At 47.5% G+C, this 23,126-nt stretch overlaps 1 protein-coding gene across 6 annotated transcripts in view; it reads right to left on the reverse strand.

Annotated features, from left to right (window-relative positions):
• ATF7IP (activating transcription factor 7 interacting protein) overlaps positions 1-23,126 on the reverse strand; it is a 764,672-nt gene that overhangs the window by 442,016 nt on the left and 299,530 nt on the right. For all 6 annotated transcript variants that reach the window (XM_085601187.1, XM_085601185.1, XM_085601186.1 and 3 more), the window contains one exon: positions 20,578-20,661. In XM_085601187.1, the coding sequence (XP_085457313.1) occupies positions 20,578-20,661 (84 nt within the window). The remainder of the gene's footprint in view (positions 1-20,577; positions 20,662-23,126) is intronic.

The raw sequence follows: 23,126 nt of genomic DNA on the forward strand, positions 1-23,126 counted from the left end.
TAAATAGGTTTCAACTGGGAATCCACGAGCCTTGTGAGGACAATATTTCCACTTTAGAGAAGGCCTTCATTTGGGAGCAAAGACTTTTTAATGCCCTCAAAAAGTTCGTAACCACTTGGATCTTGAAACTAGAGGTCTGAGAATGGCATTTTCTGTACTTAGTACGTAATAGCTGCTAAATGGACTTTGATTTAACTGCAAGCCTGACCTTGCAAAATAAATTATGAAGAAGGCATTGAGCTCTGGAGTTACGCTGCTAAATTCGTAGATGGTAGGTTGGAATGGATATTCTACCCATGAACATGTGAAGTAGTACTGTCCTGCACTGCAGCCTCCTGTGTGGCCACTCTTGCAGATGGTCTGCAAACTACTACTGTCAGGATAGCCACACCAGCACCATAAGAATCATCCTGGCCCATGAGTAAGTCACCTTTATGATGGCTGCTGAAATCAGAGTGCAATCTGTGGAAAAGTGTAGAGACAATTCCAAGACCAGTCAACTTTTATGGCATTCCCCGTCATTGTGGGTTGGTAAAATCAGAAGTTAAAGTCTGAGCATTTTTTGTTGGCTGCATTTCGAAAAAAATCGGAATAAAGGAAACCCCATGAGCAAAATATGTTGTGAAGGATGGAATTGGTCAGAATCCAGTTGTGGTTGTCGTGAATGTCCTATTCAGAAAATCTGCTTGAGCATTTTGAATTCCTGGAAGGTGAACTGCAGTGATCTTCATATTCAACAACCACTTCCAAATGCCTCTACAGATATGGCTCTAGATCTCGTTCCTACCCGTTTATTCAGAGATTCATGGTTGTTGTCTGTATAAACAAGGAGCAGATCCGCCTTAGAAGTAGGAAGGAAGGTTTTCACAGCTAGGTGTACCACCCTCCATTTGAGTGGGCTGATATTGTTTGATATTTGCTTTGAATGCCAAGTACCTTGTATCTTCAGGTGATTCATATGGGCACCCCTACTGGAAAGAGGTGGTCACAAAAGTCTGAGACGGGACACCCTGATAGAAGTTCCATCTGCAAAGATTCTGTACACTGAACCACCAATGAGGGGGCCAGGATGCATGGAAGGTGTTTGCCTTCCCATATGCCTGAGAACTGTAATCCCAGCCCCCCAATACTTCTCCGTAAAAACAATAGTCGCCCAGAGATTTTCATTTTTGATTTGTGTTTTTGGATAATTAGAGAAGTAATTTAGCTTGGGTAGACATTGCCGATCGGGGCCGAATTTCTCTAGACAACGTTTTTTAAAATGGCGGATGTGTTGCAGGGATGATGTAATATTTCAGGAACCATGAGACCTATATACTTCATTTTGGTGTCAAAACATAGGTATTCGAGGTCAAGTAGTCTTACTGAGACAGAAAATAACTTCTCAGAGCAACCCTTCTGCTGTTTTCCAAATTGGCGGCTTTAATAGAGGAAGAAGAGACAAATTGAAATGAAACAAATAATAATGGGTTTTTAATCCTTTTATGCATACACCAATGTTTATGATCTAAATATGAAACAAATAATGCTGATCACTCCTGTTTTAGACAGATTTTCATGGTTTACTTTATTTACTGGTTTTGGCGATCACTAGTGGAACACTTGCAGAATATTAAACATTTGAGAAGAGCATATTGACAGGGACATCTTTTTGTAGCACAGGTTCTGCACATATATGTAAATTCGGTAGGGAGAGGCTTTAGAAATGTACTAGATTTTAGCACCCCATCAACATCTTCCCAGTCAAATTCACACAGATATTTCTCTACATATGCATGATCCAAAACATTTACACGTCTTCTGATCAAGTAGAACGCTCTTTTAAGTTGTCCACACGCAGAATAGGACGTTGGCGGAAGGTCACTTAGTGGGACGGATCTCTTGAACTGACTATATCAAAGATCGACAAATGTATGACAGTCAGAACTCGTTTTCCCCATTCTTCTTCTGTCTCCCTAAATCCTTTTAGCAACTTCACAGGTTCAGGTGTTAAAGCTCCAAGCTTTGTTTCAATTTTGCTTACACTGTCATCACCTGTAAGAATATGTGCCTTGATAAGAACAATGAACATCTCTGGGTCAAGTTTCTTGTACAGAATATGAAGCAGGATTAAGTGTCTTTTCTCGCCTGTTCCATAACGTATCCATAACTCTGACAATCCTGGACTTATGAACATTGCAACAAATTTAAGTAGCAAAATAATAACATCTGCGTCATTTGAAAGTACAATGACCCAATTGGAACCATTTTGAACAGCCCACTCAACATGTGGCACAACATGAAGGTCAGCTTCCTCCAATTTGCTGTTAATTTCTTGAACAATATAGCCCATACCTTTTGAATATATCTCTGCAGACACCAACTCCCCATTGACAATCAGTCCACTTGCAATAATTAGGAATTCAGTGTTCACTGAAGTATTAGCACTGTTTTGGCGCGTTAACATCTCCGAGTTCATCTTGTTCAATGTGAATGACCAGAATTTATAAAGTTGCACTGGTGTAGGTATCGAATTTTTGATGCAGGCAAGGTCAATTGTTCCACTTGTAGACATTTGTCTGATTCTCACAAATTCTTTGACAGTTCAAGTAACTGTCAAAGACAATGTGCAGTTCTTGAGAGGTGCACACTGACTTCTGAACGACCTCTCCGAAGTTTTGAATGGACGAAATCTTGACCATTCACAATTGTGACATAGTCTACAACAGCAGTTTTCAAAGAGGACACCTTTTCGAATTGAAATTCTTCAGGTGAAAAGTTTTTGAGCTCTCATATGAGTTTGTGCTTCACTGGTTTGGTTGCAGGATCTCCATCAAATAATGCCAGGGCTCGAAAAATCATAAAAATGTTACTAGACCTACAGGTCTAGTAAATTCAAAAATCTACTCGACCTAACGAACAAGTTACTTACCTTCGGTAACGCGTTTTCTGGTGGATACAGCATCTGCCTGTGGATTCCTCAACTTTTGGATTACCCCTGCGCCAGCATTCCACAGAAATTCTTTTCTTAGCTCTCCCACGTCGAAGAGGAAATCATAATAGCACGGCTTCGCTCGCAACTCCGTATGACGTCACTGGAGCCATAAAAAGACCTCGTCGGCGTGTGGACGTCAGTTCCACCCATTTTTTCTGTGCCCTTGAGGCAAACGGGCGGACCGACAACATTTCCACAACTATACATAATATATATACAAATACATATAGTATATACATAAACAGAAAGGAAAAGCCAATAAGCAAAGCACTTCCTAGCAGCAAACTGTTTGCATAAAAATTACATATTAAAAACATCCATGTCAAACAGTTATAACTTTTTCGGTATAAACAGGTGTACAACGGGGAGGCGGGCAGGACAGTGAGGAATCCACAGGCAGATGCTGTATCCACCAGAAAAAGCGTTACCGAAGGTAAGTAACTTGTTCTTCTGATGGATACATCTGCCTGTGGATTGCACACCTTTTGAATTGAATCCCCAAGCCATACCTCTCCCAGAGGAGGGTGTCCACCTGACTATACCAAAAAATCCTGCAGAACAGAGCATGCAAAATGTCAGTCCCTCCTAACCTCAGAATCCAAACAGTAATGCTTCGCAAAGGTGTGGAGGGAGGCCCAAATTGCTGCCTTACAAATAACAGGAAACACCTCTAGGCAAAGCATAAGAAGATGACTTCGCTCTGGTGGAATGATCTATAATACCTTCAGGCGGCTGCTCCTTGGCCAGGGCGTAGAAGATCTTGAGACACAAGATGATCCACCTGGAGAGTGTTAGTTTGTGGACAGCTTTTCCTTTCATTCGTCCAATGTAGCCCACGAAGAGCTGTTCATCCAGCCTTAGTCCCCTGGTCCTGTCCAGGTAAAAACAGACCGTCTTCTTAGGGTCCAGGCGATTAAGTTTCTCCTCCTCCTTGGAAGGGTGAAGGAGGGGAGGGGTGGTGAATAGAAGGTAGGTAAGGTAGCAACAGACTGACCTAAATGGAAAGGAGTAACAACCTTAGGCAGGAAAGCAGCGCTGGTCCTGAAAACCATCTTTTCTGCATGAATGGTTACAAACTGAAAAGCCTGAAGCTCACTTGACCTCCTGGCTGAGGTAATAGCGATCAAAAAGACTGTCTTGAAAGAAAGAAATCTCAAAGGGCAACTATGAAGAGGCTCAAAAGGAGAACCCATCAGAAATGTAAGAACAAGGTTCAAATCCAACTGGGGCATAATGAAGGGACTGGGAGGAAACTTACTGGTTAGGCCCTTAATGAACCTCATAACAACTGGAGATTTAAACAGACGGCTGGTCCGGCAAACAAAGGAAAGCCGACAAATATCCTTTAACTGTACCCACAGCACAACTCTGCTGGGCCAAAGAAAGAGAACAAGCATTAAAAATGCAATAGGTCTTGCCTTTTATTAAGTTAAAGCCATTTGCTTAGCTATACAATACCATTAGCAAAGCAAATGGCTTTAACTTAATCAAAGGCGAGACCTATTGCATTTTCAATGCTTGTTTAGCCTTGCACTTAGCGATGCATGCTGGGATTTCAAAAGACTGGCGATATTGCTAGCCATCACGCTTTCCAAATTTGTGCAGTTATCTTTAGAGCTGCTTGAATTCCCCCTAATGAGTACTAAAGCAAACATCCACTAAGCTCCGTTTCTTTCACCAGGCCTTATCTTTGCTGTCAGAGACACACATTTATTGGCCTGGGGCAGGCAGAGTAAGGTGCCTACACTACCCCAAATTCTTTGCCTCCCTATCTCCTGACAACTTGTCTGCTAACTGCAGGGAGGCCCATTGGCGAGCTGAGCCGTGGTCTTAATGCAGAGGAACTTGTACACTTGAGTCATGTTCAGGTACTCTGGAACCAAATGCACAGCCCCTTTCCTTAACAAATCGATAACCTCCTGCTGCATAATGTGGGTTTGATCTTCTGGAGAGACTCAGAGAACAGAATAAATGGGTGGAGGCAGGCCCTGAAAGGGAAGGGTATGACATTGATCAACAATCTGACAAACACAACAGACCTTGGTGATGGACTGACAGAGTTAAATGAAAGGACACTCTACCGCCCGAGAGACCACACATGCTCCTTCCAGTGCAAATTAAAATGGTTTTGCAGAAGGAGCCAGGGAAGAGGAGAAAGGAGACTGTGCTGAAGCTCTCAATGGCCCTTGGCTGTGCCACACCCCTTGTTAAGCTGTGAAATAATTTGGGCAGCTACACATGCTGCGATGGCATGCGCCGCCCATAAGACAGACCCCTGGAATATCCGCTTTACCTTCTCTACTACTGGTGAAACTGGCTAGCAGAAAAAAACAGTCCCTAAGACTCAGCCAAAGACAAACCTTGCTTGTAGCGGTCTGTTGCCGAGTTAGCCTGAACGCCAAAGAGGCAAACTCTATCAAAAGCCATGTCCATGGTGTTGGCCTGGAGATAACCCAAAAAGCCAGCGGAATGTATCTATGTATGGCAGCGGTTGGTGGCAGAAGAGCCCATGCATCACGCCACACAATCCTCCAGACATAGTGGGGGGGTACGTTTGGCCGCCTCTTGTCCTTCATGCACAACTGCATAATAGTCACAAAAGTGGCCGGATAGCTTTAAAGTAAGCCTTTGCACCAGTTCCCACAATGCATGGGAATAAGAGATCAAAATACAGGTTGTGTTTGTGGTAGAGAGGGAAAGGCTCTTCGAAGAGAAGACGTTATTTCCCACAGCCTCAATCCTTTGCAACTCCCTGTCTGTAGTAGGGAAACCAAATTCAGCAAGAGAGCCTCGGCTCGATCCTTTCACTGGACCAAATTCAAAAACAGAGTTAGATGTTTGAACCTATCACTGCACAAAATCCACATACCAGTGTCCAAGACTCACAATGCAAAAACTTGTGCACCACTGCCTGAACTTTTCACTGCATTAAATCCAGCCACACAGGCCAAGGTCTATGCCCTTGAATGCACAAACTCCATTAATAGGTCCAGGTCCGAGCCTTTCACTGCACCGTTTCGAGGCATAAAGACCAGGGTATAAAAAAGGCGGCGCTGGCAGAGCGTCTCCCCACATCAAATCTAGTGAAAAGGGTCAAGGTCCAGATACATCAGAGCTTCTGAATGCACCAAACCCAGACTCTCACTACACCAACAATGCCAGGTAGGTAGCATGCAACTGCACCAACCAGGCCAAAGTACCACAATAAATATAGCCAAACACGTTAATGTTTAAGCTTGTAAGTGCACACAACTTAGGTGCTTAGACATCTTGATTACAGTAATCATAACAATATCATCAACAATTAGTACTCTTTTGTAAGAGTTTACGCACTGTCTTCTTCTTAAACACTACTTATTACCCAAGATGATAGGCCTCATTTTATCAACCTCAGAAGAATGAGCGGCTGAGTGAACCCCATCGTCACTGGAACCTCGGTGTTCCCCGTTCATACAAAGATCTCAACCATGGGTGCCTTAGTGCACTGAGCTACTTTACCGGCATTATGAGCCTCTCTACCTACACTAAATATGGCAACACAGACAACAGCATTAAAAGTTACACTGTTGTTCAAGGAAAAACTAAAATTAACTACAGAGGGAAAACAAAGTCTATTTTAAACCCTGAGCACAATTTCATTTTATCCTGGCAGGCCATCAGCACAGACTCCTGCAGCTCAGTACACACTTCCGCTGCGCCCTCCGTCACACCTTCACCGCCCACCCTCTGACCCCCTCTGTGAATCACTTCCACTGGGGGCCTGGAACCACTTCCAGCCACCTCCGGTCCTCTCAGAGAGCCTTCTACCCCCTCGGTAGCTGTGAGAAAGTGCCATCTTTCTTGCATGGTATGCCCCCACTATTAGCTGAATTGCTGAATGTACTTTGACTGAGTGTGCCCTGGGCTCCTGCCAATCAGGTACCCAGGGCCTATGTTCCTTCCATAAAACTGTGCTGAAACCTAAACTCAAATTGGCAAACTCTGGCCACATGTCAGCCCCTGGTAAATGGTACACTAGGTACCCAGGGCCTTGTGACCAGGGAAGGCCCCTAAGGGCTGCAGCACTTATTGTGCCACCCTTAGAGGCCCTGTACCCTGTCACACACACACACTGCCCTTGCAGGCTGAGTGTCTCGGTCAGAACAAAACAGAGTGTCGACATGGCACACATCCCTGTGTGCCATGTCCACAACACACACTGCCCTGGCATACATCAGCCACCCCTCTAGCTGGGTGCCTTATGCCAGTGGTGTGGGTACAGGTGCATGAGCCCTGTGCCCCTACAGTACCCAGGTCCATTCCTGGGCACTGTAAGTGCAGTGCTGCAATTTAAGAGTATATAGTGCTGGGAGATAGTCAACACGAACTCCAAAGCCCCTTGATGGCTCCACTGAAAACTGAGAAGTTTGGAATCAAACTTCTCAGCACATTAAACCCGCACTGATGCCAGTGTGGGATTTAATGTACAATGCACGACAGAGGGCATCTTAGAGATGCCCCCTGAACCTAACCTACAATCCGCGTCTTGTCTGAGGGGCTGCCTAGGCTGCCACACAGCAGACATGTTGCTGGACCCCTGGGTAGAGAGCCATCCGCTCTCCTGCGCCTGCAACAATGCACATCCTGGGCGAGGTGCTAGGTCTCCTCCCCCAGGATGGGCAGGAGAAGCTTCAAAGGCATGCCGCCTTTGTGAGCTTCTCCAGGCCACGTGCTGTACTCAGCAACTGGCCCCTACCGGTTCTAACCCCCACTCTGGCGGGAAGACTGGCCGGAAACCCCAAGGGAGGACAGGGGGTGTGCCAGCCTCCGCCAACCCCACCCCTCAGGTGGGGGAGGCGAGGTGAAGCACATCTCCAGGCTCTCGCCATCTTGAAGATGGGAAGCCTTGCCCAATCAGGACTAGGCTACTGCCCCCCTCCCTCAGGGGAGTGGCAAGATAGGGGGTGTACCCAGCCCAGGGCAGGGACCCAGTGGTCCCTGTCCTTTACCTACCTGTAATGCCCCTTAATTTAGTATTTAGGGGCACCCTGAACCTTCCTTCCTTAGATCCAGATTCCAAAACAGCAAAGAAGATCAAGAGACAAGAAGACCTGCCGTGCAGCTGCTCACAAGAGGAAGACACCAACTGCTTTGGCCCCAGCCCTACCGGCCTGTGGACCCTCGAACCTGCTCTTGCTAAACCCCGGCATCTCCAGTGGCCAGCAACCTCACAAACCCCGGAGGATATGGCTACCTTGTGACTCTAAGCAACTGGGACTCCCACGGGCAGTGGTACTGCTCAAAGCAAGTAACTGACACCTGGCATCAGCCAGGAACCGCGAACCCTGCACACTCTGCAGCCGCCAAGCCTGGCCTGTGCTGGAGTGGACAAAGACCCCGAGGACATCCCCCCCGGCGACTGTGACCCCGAATCCAGCACCCAAAGACCTACCTCGACGCTCCTGACGACGCCTGCAGCCTCAGGACCAGCAGAGGGTAATATTTCCCAACGCCAAAAGGCACCCCTGCACCAGGCGCCCTGTGACCAACTCCTGGGTGCCTACCTATCCTCCAACTACCCAACTTACCTCTCAAAGTGGTGGTCACACCTGAAGAATCTTCGTCCCCGAGCTTGCAGCCTTTGTTCGTTTTTGAGCTTCTCCATTGCAATCCATTGAGCGCCCGACGGCTCAAATGCACCCTGCACCCAGCCGCCCGAGTGCCCCTGGCAGTGCAATCTCTACTCTACTTCCCCATTTGCCCTGAGCAAGTGACCAGGAGGCCAGCTCCCACAGCCGCGTGGCCTGCTAGCCAGCAGCCACCAACCAAGGGCCCCCTGCCTCCCATAGGATAACATTGGGCCTAACTCACTCTGCACCCGGCTGCCCCTGTGCCGCTGAGGGTGTAATAACTGTACTTACCTGACCCTGGGAGACCCCCGAGTCTATGCCCAGAACCTTAACTCTGCCAGTCAAGTACTTACCCAAAAGCCGATAACTCTCTTTTCTTCCATAGGGTAACATTGACTGGTTTAACTTGGAAATTCTTTTAAGTGTGGAGTTTCTAAACTTTAAAATATTCACCTAAAATCAACCGAGTGACTAAAACGAAAATACTCACCTACTATCAGGAGAGATCCCAGTGCTGGATCTTGGTGCCCAGCACTGACACTGAAAAGTAATTACAACCATACTTACAGCTAACCCAATTTTCTCCCATAGGAAACCATTGACTGTTTTTCTGTGAAATTTCTTTTAAGTGTCGATTTTTGCAAAATATTCTTTAAAAATCGCACCAACTGTGAAAACGTAATTACTTACTTGTTTTAGATAATGTCCCAGTGCTGAGCCTAAGAGCCCAGCACTGGATTACAAAAGTAACGAGAACATACTTTACCTATAATTTAAATTTCCTTTCATAGGATAACATTGCCTGGTTTTTGCTGAAAAAGTTTCTAAGTGTCGATTTTGCAAACTTTCAAATATTCGGTAAAAATCGCCTGTATAACCAAAACACATTCTTTCAACTGTTTACAGGAGATGCCCCAGTGCTGGATCCAGGATCCAACACTGAGTTAGAAAAAGTAACAATAACCCCACTCACCTGCTTAGTGAAATTCCTCCCATAGTAGAACATTGGTGATTCTATGAGAAAAAGTTTCTAAGTGTCAACTTTCAAAATACCAAAATATTGCTTACAAACCACTACTGTAACCAAAACGCTTTTACTCAACTGTTTACAGAAAATGTCCCAGGACTGAATTCAGGATCCAGTCCTGTGGTTAGAAAAGTAATCCTTAAAGTAGAAATTCCCACTGAGCTCAATGTATTATTGTGTTTGAAATTGTGTTGCCTATTGCAACAAGTGTGTCTATTGCATATTAAAAGTATTTATCTAAAGCCTCTCATTCAGAGAAAGTATATTTTGATACCTATTGTTGGTTCTAAAATAAAACAACAATATATTTTTATACAAAAACCATTGGCCTAGAGTTCAGTTCTTGAGTGTGTAGGACCATTTGCTGACTGGGTGTGTGCAACAAATGCTTTACACTGTCCTCTGATACTGCCTTACTGCTCGACCAAGCTACCACTTTAGAGAGTAAGGTTATATCTAACTTTAGCCTCTGCCAAACCTCTGGGGACTTTGTACACCCTGTACCTATTTGGGAACAGTATATATAGAGCCACTTTCTCACACTAGGCGCTTGGTAAATACTCGTGGTGCTGTGGGGACTCCAAATGTTAGTACTTTGAATTGATAGTGTTGGCCGTCCACTATAAATCGGAGGAACTTCCTGTGAGCGTTGTGAACAGGAATGTGGAAATAGGCGTCTTTGAGGTCTAAAGTGGTCAGGAAATCGTTGAAGGAGAGCAGTGGAAGTACCTGCTGAAGTGTGACCATGTGAAAATGGTCTGAGTGTATGTATTGGTTTAGGGGCCTGAGGTCTAGGATGGGCCTTAGAGTGTCGTCCCTTTTTGGTATGAGAAAATATAGGGAGTAAACCCCCATATTTTGCTGGTTGGTAGGAACTAGTTCTATCGCCCCCTTTTGTAGGAGGGAGATTACCTCCTGCTTTAGTAGTGTTAAATGTTCCTGTGACATTGGGCGTTGCCTGGGTGGAATGTTTGGGTGGGTAGATGTTAGTTTGAGGCAGTAGCCTGACCGAATTATTTGTGTTACCCATTTGTCTGAGGTGATGGTAGTCCAGACAGGAAGGATATTTTGGAGTCTGCCCCCGACTGGAATGGGATGGTCTGGGGAGAGTGGAGGGAAGTCATTGAGCAGGTGCGGAGGCAGAGCGGGCGAGGTTGGTCTTGCCTCTGCCTTTATTATTGTTGCCTCTATAGCCGCCTTTTTGGTAACCCCTTGTAAAGGTGGATTGGGTAGGGGCTTTATATGGAGTGGAAGCGGTGTCGGAGGAGTAGCCTCTGGATGTGCTTCGAAAGGAAGAGCGGCAAAAGGAGCGCCTGGGAGGGTGCCATTGTAAGGCTCCCATAGACTTTGCCGTATCCGTGTCTTTATTCATTTTTTCTAGGGCCTCATCCACTTTTGGGCCGAACAGATGTTCCTGGTCAAAGTGGTGGTTCAGGATGGAAGCTTGTACTTCTGGTTTAAAACCTGAAATCCTTAGCCGGGCATGGCGACGGAGGAGGATGCTGGTGTTAATGACCCTGGAGGCGGTGTCAGCTGCATCTAGGGCACAGCGGATGGAGGTATTGGTGATGGTTTTGCCCTCCTGAATTAACTAATTTGCCCTATTTTTATATTTGTCAGGGAGGTTGCATTATGGCTTCTAGTTCGTCATAATGGACCCTGTCGTATCTTGCCAGAAGCGCTTGTGTATTTGCGATGCGCCATATTTTGGCAGCTTGGGATGCAGTGCGCTTGCCCGATGCGTCCAAGAGTTTTGACTCTTTGTCAGGTGGTGGTGCCTCGCCGGATGCTTGGGAGTTTGCTCGCTTTCGTGCTGTACACACTACTAGGGAATCTAGTGGTGCTGGTCCTCTGATGTAGGCGGGATCTGTAGGGGCGGATTCATATTTTTTGTCTATGCGAGGCTTAAGGACCCTGGCTCTGACCGGGTCTTTAAAGACCTCCGGCGCATGTTTGATAACTCCTTTGCGCATGGGCAGTATGGAGGTGGCCCTATGCGTGGTGTCGAAAGTATCGAGATGGAAGTCCTCTTCCACGGGGTCGGTATGGAGATCCACACCGTGATAGTGTGTAGCCCTTTGGAGTAAGTGGTTGAACCCCAATGAGTCGTCTGGTGGGGATGGTCTCGAAAGGTAGAGATCATCTTGCGGGACGTTAGGAATGTCAGGAATGTTATAGTCGTCCCATGGGCCTGGGGAGTCTGTAGAAGTGGGGGTCCCCTGTAGGTTGGTCATGGGGTTCCTCCCCTATGTCATCATAGGCATCATCATCATCATCCGGAGAGGGTGTGGGGGAATGATGAGGTGGGGGGGGGGAGAAGGAGGAGGTGGAGGAGTGGGAGGTGGGGGGTGGAGGAGTGGGAGGTGGAGGGGGTGGAGGAGGTGGTGAAGGTATTCTCAAAGGGGAGGTAGCAAAGTCTTTCCTCTTTTGAGGTGGAGCTGGGGCAGACTTGGGCAGCTGTCTCTTTTTGATGCTGAGCATCAAATGTCCGGTTTTAGGGTCCTTGACCAGTGTCTTTTGCAATGGATCAGGTGTAAAAAGTTCTTCAGAGGGTGGCTTGTCCGTCGACGCCGAAGGCATGGGGCCATTGGTTTTTTTGTTTTAGAGTCTGCACTAGTCCGCTGTTTGGAACTATGCGGCTTGGAAAGGGCTGGCTGGTTACTCAGTTCCGAGATGGTTTTCGGCTTCGAGATATGGGTGTCGGTGGCCTTGTGTTTTTTGCTCAGTTCCGGGGATGGTGTCGGTACCGAGGAGCTGGTGCTGGTTTCGGCGCCGAGTGTTTCGGTATGGAGCTCGGTGCCGAGGAGGCAGCCATTTTCTTTTTCGGCGTCAGTGCGGAGGAGTGTTACTCGGCACCGACGGTGGGCTTGCTCGAGCACGAGCCGCCGGAAGGCTTAAGAGGCTTCTTTACCGGTCCCGAAGGTGCGGTGTGGGAAGGTTCAGTCTCTAATGGTCTTCTTGGACCCGAAGGACTTGCATGCTGGACAGTCTCGAGCCTCGTGTTCAGGGGAGAGGCAGACGTTGCATACTTCGTGAAGGTCGGTGTGGGGGAATTTGGACCCACATCGAGGGAGTCCTTTCCCTTAGCCAGGACCAGAGCTTGGGTAGGCCCGAAGGCCGTCATCGACGACTGAAATCGAAGGTCTTGATCGATGAGAGCCGCGCAGAGTGTGGAGATCGCGATCGAAAACAATACCGCGAATTGGGGTGAGGATTGCGCGTCGATTGGAGAACTGGAAACTGATCGGAACCGGAGCGCGAAGATCACATCTGAGCCCGATGGCGGAAAAAAACAATCTGAGGATGGAGCCGAAGCCCATGCGCAATACGATCCAAAGGAGGAGTCCCATACCTCGTGACTTCCAAAGACTTTCCAGGAGGAAAAACAACTGCAAACATCCGGGCCCAACACCAGATGGCGATCTATGCAGTGTGTAATCTGCAGCTCATATGCCTCGAACAAATGATTGAGATAAATGGGTTTGTGTCAGAGGCATAGCACTTTAAATAAACATGGTCAGTATAAACCAGCGTAGTTTATTCAGATGTGAAGAGATGGATGAGGTTCTTTTAAAGGTCTACGATTAGTCTTGTTGCGGCATTCTGAAGAGGTTGGAGGCAGTGAAGAAGGTATTTGGGTGCGCCAAACTGAAGAGAACTGCAGTAGTCCTTGCAAGAAATGATAAGTGCTTGGATAGGGTCTCATCTGGCAGGCTTGGGTATGTAGGGCAGGATCTTCTTGAGTACATACAGTAATCTAGATCAGGTGATACATAAAGATTTAACATGGGCCTTGAAGTTAGGGTCCTTGCCTACAACCACACGCAAACAGCATGTAGGACAAAAAGGAACTTCTCCAACCTCTTTAGGCCACCATTCAGTGGTCCACTCAGCATCGGGACTGAAAACTAAAACCTCTGTTTTACCTCCACTGAGTTGGAGTTTTTTTGCATTAGCTAGCCACCTCCCGTAGGCACATTCTTACTGGCTGGGTCTGCTGGATGCAGTGTGGATTTGACAATGATCTAGTCCTCCTGAACCACATTGTTTGCTCTCAACTTTAACTCTTTGGGCAGATGTTGCACGAGTTCTTTTTCATCCCATTGTTGGAGGGCGAGCCGGTTGAGCAAAATGTTGGAATTCACAAAGCCCCCCTGCACTGCTGCTGACCACTCCATTTCCTTGCCCACCATTGCTACCCTCTAGCTCACTTTATTCAGTAGTGGACCTGTTGAGGTGGAGGCATTGTCTTTCCTTCGAGCCGTTGCTACGATGTCAGAGTCATCTGGGACATTTCCCTTGATGAAAGAAGGGAGGGGTGTCTCTGGTGGATAAACCATATTTAATTTCTACCCTTGCTTGGGGTGATGGCCTTTGCCGCCGCAGCTGTTTAAAAGGTCCCTTCAACCTGGTCCACGACACTGAGCAGCATTGGGAGGATTTTGTTCCTCTTCTGGTTGGGCAGTAACGTCTCTAGGAGGAAACATGATTCATGTTGTTCCTCCTCAAGCTGTACAGCATAGCGGTTTGCTGCTCTTTTTATAACCACACTGCGCAGTACTCCAAACAATGGTAATTTGGGAGACAGAAGTAGTGGACCTTGTGTTTGTCTCCATACATTTTCTGACCCATGTGATCATAGAGATTATCAGCCTTCTCACCTCTTCAGTGTCTTCTTGTTTTCCTCCTATGCCACAAAACCTGCTGTCTGTTCTTTTCCAGTGGAAAATTATCCTCTTGGCGCAACCGTTTTTTTCTCAACTCCAATGCTCTCACTATTGTGCTTTGATAGCCAAGCATCGTAAAAAAGAATCTGAAGAATGAGACTAAGTCGAAGGGTTTCTTGGGCGTGCGTCTGATGTCATAGGAGGAATAGAGAACAAGATGGTTGAAGACTTCACCCAACCACTAGATGGGGGAATAATCCACAGCATGTGAATCCAGAAAAGACTCAGGAGCAAAAACTTATAGTTAACTGTCATCCATGGTTGCTCTCAAAACGTATAGTTTCTTACCTGTCGGTGTAGTTTTGCAGCTTGAAGACTTTCTGGATTCCCTATGCTGTGCATTATTCCGTCATCTAGTGGTCTGGTCCGGAATTGTAGTATTTCTTCTTGTTTTTTTTCGTGGCCCAGGTGGGCGTCGACATACCACCATTTGGTGTCCTTCGTGACGTCGACGCGCTTCCTCCAGAAGCTCCCACCTCTGGTCGGCATCTGTGGATTCTTTTTTCTTCTTCTTTTCTTTTTTTTTTCTTTTTCTCCTTTAAAATGTCTTTCTCCTGTTTTAATAGTCTTCCTCCGGTCTCATCTTTCTGGCGGAAGAGGGTGGGATCGCTAGTGAATCCAGAAAGTCTTCAAGCTGCAAAACTACACAGACAGGTAAGAGACTATACGTTTTGCAGCGTGAATCTTTCTGGATTCACTATGCTGTACACAGACTTTGTAGCGGTTTGTTAGGTTTGTAGTGGTTGGGTGGAAGATGAGCTCTGGTTACTGAATATGTGTTGTAAGACCTTCTATCCCATTTGCGCTTCCTTGTTCATTTGAATATCTACGCAGTAGTGCTTAGTGAACGTGTGCACTGAGGACCATGTTGCGGCTTGGCAAATGTCTTGAATAGGTGTGGTTGCTAGAAACGCAATTGTTGCTCCTTTCTTCCTTGTTGAGTGAGCATGAGCTGCTCCTTGTAAATGTTGCCCTGCTTGTTTGTGGCAGAACTGTATGGTTTGTGCAATCCACTGTGTAATGGTATTTTTGGTAACTGGTGGTCCCAAAAAACTGCTGACAAAAGACACAAAGAATTTCTTCCTTTAGTAATTTGTCCTTTCTATATAGTGCATTACTGCCCTCCTGGCATCCAATGTGTGTAACGCCCTTTATGTGCTTGTGGATGGTTTTTGGAAAAAACTTGGTATTTGAATTGTCTGGAACTGACACACCACCTTTGGCATGAAATGTGGGTCCGTTCTCATTACAATCCTATCATTGTGTATTTGTAGGTAGGGCTCTTGTAGTGTTAGTGCTTGTAATTCGCTCACTCTTCGTAGAGATGTGATAGCTACTAAGAAGGCTGTCTTTAGCGTGAGCATGTGCAGTGTTGCCTTATGAATAGGCTCAAATGGTGCCTTCATCAATTGGGTGATCACTACGTTGGAGGTTCCATGCTGGAGCTGGCATTCTGTTTGGAGGTGCGATTCCGTTTGCCCCTTCTAGAAATCTTTTTACTACTTGGGAGGTGAAGAAACTCTTCCCTGTTTCTCCTCTTGTGTAAGCCACTATCACCGCTAAGTGCACCCTTAGAGATGTGTAGCTTAGTTTATTTTGTAGTAGATGCGTTAAGTATTTTAGTACTGTTGATTACTTGGTAATTTTTCTTTGTAGTTTCTCCCTAATGCACCATTTGGATAATCTGTTCCACTTTGCTACGTAGCACTTTCTCGTGGTCGGTCTCCTTTCCTCTCTGAGAACCACCATTGTGCTTGCTGTTAGTTTGAGGTGTGCAAACTCGAGGTCTTCAGGAGCCATGCTTCAAGGCTGAGGCTCTCCGGCTCTGGGTGTAGAACCCTCCTGTTTGTTAACAGGTCCTTTCTTCTGGGGAACCTGTGTGCGGGCGCTTGTGCCATCTCCATGATCTGTTTGAACCAGGTTTGTCTGGCCCACTGAGGTGCTATCAGTATTAGCGTCATGTTGGTGAATCTGCATTTGTTTAGTACCCTGTGTAGCAGTGATATCGGTGGAAAGGCGTAGGTAAATGTCCCTAACCATCTTATCCATAGCGCATTCCCTAGGGACCGTTTGCACGGTGGTCTGGATGCGAAATTTGGGGATTTAGCATTTTGGTGTGTTGCAAATAGGTCTATTTGCAGAGTTCCTCATTTGTGGAATATCTTTTGGATTTCTTGTTGATTGATTTCCCATTCGTGGGATGCCGACGTCTGTCTGCTGAGTCTGTCTGCTTCCACATTGTCCTTCCCTGGTAGATGTATTGCTAGCAAGTCTTTTTGTCTTGGAATTGCCCATCTCCATATTTCTTGTGCCAGAACAGAGAGTGTCACTGGACTGTGTCCCTCCTTGCTTGTTGATGTAGAACATGGTGGTTGTATTGTCCGTTTGGAATAGTACCCGGTGTCTGTACAGTTGTTTCTGAAAGGCTTTTAAGGCCAGGAACACTGTCTTTAGCTCTAGGTAGTCGATGTGCTTTATCGCATCCTGTTGGGACCACAATCCCCTCACCTTGAGGGTTCTTGTGTGTGCTCCCCACTCCATCTGGAAGGCATCTGTTGTGATGGTCACCGTTGAGTTGGTTGTGTGAAAGGTTTCCCTCGTGTAATGTTCCTTTTGCTCCACCATGCTATTTCGTGCTGTACTGTTTGCGTGACAACCACTAGATCTTCCCAACTCCCTGTTGCTTGTGACCATTGTTGTTGGATCCAATCTTGGAATGGCCTCATGTGTAGGCAGATATTTGGGACTAAATGTATGCATGACGCCATCATTCCCATCAGTTTGCTGACTGTCCTCACTGTCAGAACTTGCCCCTTGTGGTACAGACGTGTCTCCTTCAATATTGCAAGGGTTCTCTTTGCACTTGGAAGCACCTTGCTCTGTATGGTGTTGATCTCTGCACCTAAGAATATCTTCACTTGTTCTGGTTCTATTGATGATTTTCCCCAATGGATTGAAAACACTAGTTGGGCTAATGTTTGTATGACTTCTTCCATGTGCCGCTTGCCCTTGTTGTAGGAGTTTGCTTTTATCAGCCAGTGGTCTAGGTACGGGTATACATGTATCCCTTGCCTCCTTAAGTGTGAACCCTTTGTGTGGATTTGAGTCCGAATGCCGGAATGCCAGCACTGTGAACTGGTAGTGAGTCTTGTTGATCAAAGACCTTAGTAGATGTTTGCGTTTGCTGTTGGGGATGTGCAAGTAAGCATCCTTTAAGTCGATAGTTGCCATGTAATCCCCTTCTTGTAGCTGGGGTATGACCTCTTGGAGTGATGTCATTTTGAATCTTTGAGTTTTTATGAACCTGTTCAAGAATCTTAGATCCCGAATTGGCCGTAAGGTTCCGTCCACCTTTGGTATGAGGAAATAGGTGGAGTAGACTTCCTTGTTCCGTTCCTTCTTTGGTACTATTTCTATGGCTCTTTTCTTTAGAAGTTCTTGTGCTTCCTGCAGCAAATGTGCACGCTCCTTTGCTGAGTGTACTCTGCCTCTTGGCCTTTTGTTTGGAGCTGGTTTTTCTAGATCTATACCGAAACCATATTGTATGAGGTTTAGTATCTATTTGTTTGATGTGATCTTCCTCCACTCCTGGAGGAAGTGTTTTATCCTGCCTCCTAGTGGTTTTGTGTGCTGGAGGAAAGGCTGTTGATCTCTATTTGGTCTTTGTCTTTTCTCTTTCCGCACCCCTAGAGATGTTGGCTGGGTGTGCGTTGGTTCTACTGAGGAGTGACTTGGATGTGGGCTGTTGACCCCCTCTCTGTCAGTTTCCCTTTCCTCATTCGCGCCCTCAAAAGGATTGTCCTCGGGGCTGGTACTGCCAGCTTTGCTGTTGCTGTCCCTGCTGTTATCCCTGGTTACTTCCATGATAACCTTGCTAGAAGGTTTGGTGTGGTGCCACAGGTTGGTGGTTCCCCCTACCCGTTGGCCTCCTTGACGGTGTCCCCCTTCTCATTCCTCTGAACTGCAGCGTCCCCATGGACCTAGCTGTTTCGTTGTCCTTTTTGAGTTGATTCAGTATTTCATCAACTGGAGCGCCGAACAGCTGTTCCCCGTTGAAGGGTGTGTTGAGAATGTTGTTCTGAACTTCATTCTTGAAGCCCGAGATCCTTAAACTGGCATGCCTCCTCTCGGTTATTCCAAGCATCATCTGCCTGCTTTATGTCTCCACTGAGTCGAGGGCAGACTTCAAACATGTATTTGCCATGTTCTTTCCCTCTTTTACCAGGTGGCTCGAGCTTCTCTCGCATTGCTCTGGCAGGTATTTTAGGAGTTCGCCCAATTCTTCCCAATGCTGGTATGCGTGTCTGTTGATGAGTTCATTGGAATTGGCGATGCGCCTTTGGATCGCCGCACTTCTTTCCATCTTCCTTCCCATTAGGTCCATTCTCCTGCTCTCCTTATCTGGAGGTGGTCCTGTGTTTGTGGTTATATTTGCCCTCTTCCTTGCCGTGGATGTGATAATTGAGTCGGCTGGTACTGATCCCCTAATATACATAGGGTCCTTTGAAGAATGTTTATATTTCTTCTCTGTTCTTGGGGTTACTGCTTTACACATAGCAGGTTCCTTGAAGGCCTCCTTCTTCTGGTCCAGCACACTTGGGAGCATGGGCAGGAACTGGCTTCTAGTCTGTGCTGTGATGGCAACAATGTCTCCAAGAGGAAGCAAGATTGGGGTTTCTCTTCCTCTAGCTGCACTCCATATGTCTCTGCAGCTCTTTTGATGACCTGATTGTAGATCCCTATGTCTTCCGGCGGCAAAGGCCTCGAAGGATAGGATTCTACACCTTCTTCTGGTGATTTGGCATCAAAATCCTGCCACTGCAAATCCTGCGCCTCCGAGGATGTCGAGCCCTGGTAAGTTTGCTAGTCTTTGCTCCCCTTCGGCATTGCCGTAGTACAGCTCTTCCTCCTCCTGTTCTTCGCCAGGTTCTGGTGTGGTCGGTGGTTGAACTACCTCAACGCACTTTTCGGCTTCGGGCGACGTTTGACGGAATGCTGTACATTTTCATTTTCTCGTCGAAGTCTTTCTTGTTGTCTCACGATGCTTGCCATCTCAGCCTCGAGCCTTTTCTTCTTCTTTTCCATCTCGGCCGCGTGTTTGGTGTCAAGGGTTTCGGCTTTCATTTTTGCGGTTGTCGACGTCGTAGCCGCTTTCAGGCCTTCATTTATCGACGTCAAAGCCTCCCTTTCGTGGCTGCTCTTCCTCGCCTTTCCCTTTTCTTGGGTTTTTGCCGTCTGGGAGTCCTTTTCGAAGGAACCGACAGGCTGTTTGTCCTTGGATGCAGTTGCAGACGTCAAGTGTTTCGACAGCAATGCTCCTTTCGAGGACTTTGACTCACTTCTGCGAGTATCAGTGGAGTGTTTGGGGTTCGACAAGTCTCTTACCTACTTCGGTGTTTTCTTTTCGACCGACGGCTATGGCGTCCACTGGTGCTTCGGCGATGTGGTCTTCCTCTCCACTGGAGAGTCCCAAATATCGGAGCAATGGAGGTGTCCCCTGCCCCTGCCCGCTGTAGTTTGCTCTTTGCCACTCTCTTACTCTGAGGGTCTTCAGGGTGAATGCCACGCAGGCGTTGCAGTCCTCGCTCCGATGGTCGAGCGGCAGGCAGAGATTGCAAACTGGGTGTTGGTCCTTCTGTGCGTACTTGTGGTGGCAGTTTGTGCAGAATTTGAAGGGAGTTTTGTCCATCACCGCGCCCAGGGAGCCCCCTGTGTGCGCATTCTCTGAAGAAACGTCGAAGTTTTCGATGTTCTTTACCCTCTTTCATCGTCCTCTGTACGCGACTCGTAATCCGGTATGTTCTCCGGTGAGCTTTCAATGTTCTTGTATATTTTCGTCGATTCTGCTCTCCAAAGTTTTGGAGCTCCTCCACTGTCGATCCAGACCCAACGGCGGAAAAAAGAATCTAAAGATGGCGACCAAAGGTTGGAGCTTCCGGAGGAAGTGCGTCGACGTCATGAAGGACACCAAATGGTGGTATGTCGACGCCCACCTGGGCCACAAAAAAAAAAAAAAGAAATACTACAATTCCGGACCCAACCACTAGATGGCGGAATAATGCACAGCATAGCGGATCCGGAAAGATTCACGCTGCAAAACATAAAGGCATATAAAGAAGCTGGTATGTCAGACCGACAAATGTAGATCTGCACTTTTGTTGCTTGAAAAGAATGCAGATTAAACACAATGCAACAATTCAAGGAGGGCAGCCTGTTCATTCCCCATTACTTTGTACTCACTTTTTTCTGGTGGGCTTCCTTTTTTACTCTGCTCATCCTGCTTGGTGTCAAGCTCTTCTGCCACTGCCGTAGGTTCTTCTTTCTCTGTATGCAAAAATGGAAGCTATCAGTTTATGCATTTGTACTGCAAAATAATTTAGACTGTGACCCAAATTCTTGCAGAGAGAGCCTAAAAGAATTCCAAGTTTACAATGGCATCCCAACGTTAAAGAGCAATTCACCCTCTGACGTTCAGCCTCCATCAGAACATCAGTTTCACCATACAGAAAACTTATTCTGGCACCTGATAGTGTCCAGAAACCAATTGTGCATGTGCTGAAGGAGATTTGAAGGGGCAACAGATGTAATGTCAGGACAGCAAGAAGGTAGCCAGAAATAGTATCCCACATGCAGAAGATGCAGGTGCCTTGCCTTATGAATGAAGGCATAATACTTTATCAGATCATGCACAGCTAGAATAAAATACCTAGCATCACCAGAATGGTAAGCACTTGTATTCCAAAAGTCCAACACACTAGAGGCAATTAATGTGAAACCTACATAAAGCATAAGGAGTCCCCCATACGGCTAGCCAACCAAAAAATGCCTTGGAAACATTCCAATGACTATTAAATTACAAACTTCCTGTGAGATAGACTACTCCCCTTTAAACAAGCTCCAAGCATTCCAGGATTTGGCTAGATGTACATTTGTAACCCTTTTACTGCCAAGTTGTTTGCGTACCTTTGGGTCAAAATATATTTTTTCTAAACTGGCATTTAACTATTTACAAAAATGTTCCGAGGGCGTGGCCAAGGTGGTAGATGACAGACACTTTTCGGTCTCTCCGTCCCCCGCCGATCAGCCGACCTGTTTTACCGCCGACACAGAGGTAATGTCAACTTCCCAAAGCGCCCATCAGCAGGAGTAGCAACTGTGCCCTACCCAGCCTAGTTCTGAGGCATGCAGCTCCGAGTCACTGCCGCTCAGAGCGGAGATCTGTGGAGGGTCCCTGCGCAAGGACCCTGATGGCGTAGAAGCGATTGCATGCATGTAGGAGGAGCTTCTCCTGGTCCCTGCACCATGTGTACTTTCCACTGGGAGGAGAGTGGTAGAGTCATAGCCTGCCATCCTAACGCTTGGACCCCAGAGGTGACTGAGGCTGCTTGGCCTTACAGTCAGCCTACCGTCATGGCCTGGCACCCGCGAACGGCCTGGGCCCAGCACCGTGAGGTGACAGTCTGCACGACCAGTTACCTGCTCTGCCTGGGTGGTGGGCTGAAGGCTGCAAGTTGACGGGGCTTGTTCAAAAAGAGAACCGCAGGCGTTCCGAGCCTTCAGGGAGAGACCCATTCCTACCTCACCCCACGATCGAGGTTGCTGTGGACGGGACGCGGCATGGACAACCCTTGCCTGCCGGAGGTGCTTCCTAAGTGCTGTGAGTGCTGTTGGGACCCGTGCCTCGCCCAATTGCCTTACCACCTTGCCACCTACACAGCCTGGTAGTGCAGCAGTGTCAAGCAGGTGTGCCGTCTCTAGGAGGTCTGAGAGCAGGGTCCTACCCGCGTGCACTTGGGGCTTCTGGACGGAGATTGAAACCGGGTGGGCCGAGACTCGTGTGATTTGGATCAGTGACTTGGGTCTTGCCCGTCAACGCCCACCTCCTTTGTTTGCTGTGGCTGGCTGGTGGGCCCGGAGGGCCGGTGCTGTGCAGGGACGGGGGCCCCCTGCCTGGCTAGAGCACGGCCGACCCGGGGCCCCTCCTGGCCTGATATAGGAGTTCCTTTTGGGGCGTGGCGCTCCTGGGCCTTGCGGGCTCTGACCAGCAGAGAGTAGATCTGAGGCTTGGGCCTCCTTCACCTACCACCAGCTCAAGCGGCGCCTGCACACCCTGATCCCGCAGGGTAAAACCACTGGCCATTGTCAATGCTGGCGAGTGCAGGCCCCACCGAACCTCTACTTCAGCTTTCTAGCCCAGTGGGCCTGCTGCATATCAGTGAACCTTAGCAACTCTGGACATGACGGCAGCGCTCTCACAGCAACAACCGTCTACCGGTTAAGGGGCCCCGGAGACTTCGAGATCATATAGCCTGGTCTGGACAGCACACTCCATCACGGGCAACAAGAGGGCTCCAACAAAGAGGATTACAATGTAGAAACCGAGCTTCATCTGGATGCGGAGCTCTCCCGGACTCATTCCCCCCCTACACAAATCATGATGAATAAAAATAGTATCATTCATCACCTCAAACCACCCCCCCTCAAATTGGCCTTGGCTAATTCTCTGCTTCTGGGCCCTGAATTATGACCGCACTAGCCTTCCTGGTACGGACTGGTCCCCCTCGTCCCCAGAGGTAATGACTACAGGTAAGGGGACAAAGGAATGCTGGCTATAAGAAATGCTCACTAAGCCCAGGGCGACACAAGGGAGGCGATTCCACGACGCCCTCATTGACTGAATCCACATCAAACATAGAAGACCCAGGCGCCCCATTAACAGCCCTCTTCCACTCTCAGAATGTACCTCCAAACCCTCAAAAAAGATCTTTCTAGCGATATCAGAGCGGTCC

This window comes from Triturus cristatus, chromosome 4_2 (assembly GCF_964204655.1).
Source record: "Triturus cristatus chromosome 4_2, aTriCri1.1, whole genome shotgun sequence".
NCBI classification, from domain to species: Eukaryota; Metazoa; Chordata; class Amphibia; order Caudata; family Salamandridae; genus Triturus; species Triturus cristatus.